The 2526-nt window shown below is 36.9% G+C and overlaps 1 protein-coding gene across 1 annotated transcript; it reads left to right on the top strand.

Annotated features, from left to right (window-relative positions):
* The first annotated feature begins 898 nt into the window (after nucleotides 1–898).
* On the top strand, nucleotides 899–2232 carry LOC145063442 (putative BOI-related E3 ubiquitin-protein ligase 3). Its single transcript, XM_079011049.1, has 3 exons — nucleotides 899–1157; nucleotides 1248–1563; nucleotides 1638–2232. Exons 1-3 carry the CDS (start codon nucleotides 1102–1104, stop codon nucleotides 2205–2207), a joined length of 942 nt encoding a protein of 313 aa, XP_078867175.1. The 5' UTR covers nucleotides 899–1101; the 3' UTR covers nucleotides 2208–2232.
* Nucleotides 2233–2526: the final 294 nt, after the last annotated feature.

The raw sequence follows: 2526 nt of genomic DNA, 5'->3' as shown, positions 1-2526 counted from the left end.
TTTGCGTAGAAGATTTAATTTGGGTAACCAACTGATCGGTAAAAAACTACAATAAAAATGTAGGTTCAGACTGTTTGCAAACAGAAAAATCTTTATTTTTTGTTTTTACCAAAAAAAGAAAATTCGGGTAATATTTGATGATTGCCCATAACTATTGACATGGCATGATATTCTTCTTTTCTAATGTGTACAAGATCATGAAGTATTTTTCGGATGGATTGAAACCTAAGGCAGCTGCAGGTGGATTTTGGAGGAGACGGTGAAAATATGATTGTTGTATTCAAGATGTAACCAGATTATATGTTCGCTTTTATAATAAGAATGAAAATTGAGTTTAAGACCTAAACTAAACAAAAAACATAAGAGAATTTTTAAAACAAACATAAAAAAAATTTAACGCTAAAATGATATTCCCCTTATTTTTTACTATGCATTATTTGGGTGGAGAAGGTGAAAATATGATTGTTCTATTCAAGATGTAAACGGATTATGTGTTCGTTTTTACAATAAGAATGTTTTTAACCCATAAAAATCGAGTTCCAGACCTAAACTAAAAAAAAAATATAAGAGAATTTTTAAAACAAACACAAAAAATTTATAAAGATAAAATGATATTCCCCCTATTCTTTACTATGGATTCTAAGCAAACGAAAGTAATAAATTCTTTTAGTTATACCAATAAAAAAGAAAACTTGGGGAAAGACACATGAGGATTGTGGAGTGAGGACGAATAGAAAGCCTTCTCCTATACGACAAACAAGGTCCCACCGAGTACACTTTAATATTTTAAAGTTTAAACCGCTACAACCCTCATATTGCGGAATTGACTAATTTTTCTAACATATTAGTCAAGTCACTGAATTAGATTTGGTGCCTTTCTTTTAGTCCCACATAATAAACACACATTACACTTTTTCTTTAATTTATAATAAAGAAAAGAAAAAGAAAACAACATTTTTCCCGTTTTAACTCTTGTTCCAATCCCAAACAAACAGAACCCTAAATAAACCCCACTCATATGGCCTTTGCATATTGTATCCTTCATTCGCATGTTATTCCTTCTCTTTCTCTCACAAGAAGAAACGCAAATATCAATTACCAATGGCAGTTGAAGCTCCACATATGACCCTCAACCCTTCTCAATTTCTTCCAAACAGGTCTTCTATTTTTGCACTTCATCTTCATCTATCATTTACATTCAGTTCATTCAACTTTAATATTCATCCAACTTTAATTTGTGATTACAGGGACATGATTGATCATCAACCCAACGCAGTAACATATGGAATTGCTCCGCTTCCCATGATTCCGATGTATGGTGCCGGAATGACGGATTCCTTTCCGACGCCTGCTTTCAAGGCAGACAGCGGACTTACCTCCAGCCTTCCAAGGAAACGACCACGCCATGAAGCTCACGTTTCTTCTTTTACTCCACCCTTCTCCCTTCCAAACGCTCCGATGGTTAATCAAAACGAACATGGCACATTCGCGTTTTTCGGTGAAGATATCGCATCGCACATCTATCAACAGCAATTAGAGATTGATCGTTTCGTTTCTCATCATGTAAGAACCAATAATTCTATTTCAGTTTCATAGATACAGTCTCTCGTATACTGATATTTTTTTTCAAATTGCAGACTGAGAAGGTGAGGACGGAGATCCAGGAGATGCGAAAGAGAAACTCGAGGAGATTAATAGCAGCAGCCCAGGAAGGGATAATGAAGAGACTGAAAGCCAAAGAAGATGAAATCGTGAAGATCGGACAGATGAATTGGTCTTTAGAAGAAAAAGTGAAATCTCTAAACGTCGAAAATCAAATATGGAGAGAATTAGCTGAAACCAACGAGGCAACAGCCAACGCCCTACGAAACAATCTCCAACAAGTCCAAGAACAGCTTCAGCTACAACAGCATTACAGTCTCGATTTCAATAACAATTGTGCCTCAATCGATGACGCTCAATCACACTGCGGAAGCAACCATGAACTGGATCGCATGTTAGCGGAGGAAAGTGGAGGAGAGAGAAAGAATAGTAGCAGATACGGCGGAATGAACAGGCGATGCCGAAATTGTGGGAAGGAAGAGTCATGCGTGTTGCTGCTTCCTTGCAGGCATCTGTGCATGTGTACCATCTGTGCCTCTAGTATCAGCATTTGCCCCGTCTGTAAATCAAAAAAATCTGCCGGTGTTCATGTGAACATGAATTAATTGTGAATAAATCTTCTTTTCATGATTCTGAAGAATCAAATTGTTTATTTAGTTTCCAGTATTGGTTGCCAGATAGCGACACTGATTCCCAGTATTAGTTACTAGATAGGAACACGATAGTGGTTAAAAAAAGAAAAGGGTCACGAGGGATTGAAGCGGTGTTCACGGCTTTATATTTAATGAAGAGAAAGAGGGTGAAATCAAAGGGCCAAACCCCTGCAAAATTGCAAAGTGTCGAATGTGGATAGCGTATTTTGAGGGGCATAATTGCGTATCTTACATCAAGTCTAAACTGTCGGTCTCTTTAGTAGGAGTGCAA

The sequence above is a fragment of the Lactuca serriola genome, chromosome 7, assembly GCF_051521515.1.
Source record: "Lactuca serriola cultivar US96UC23 chromosome 7, Lser_US96UC23_V15, whole genome shotgun sequence".
Lineage (NCBI taxonomy): Eukaryota > Viridiplantae > Streptophyta > Magnoliopsida > Asterales > Asteraceae > Lactuca > Lactuca serriola.
The sequence above is the reverse complement of the archived record's forward strand: the minus strand, read 5'-3'. Positions and strand labels throughout refer to the sequence as shown.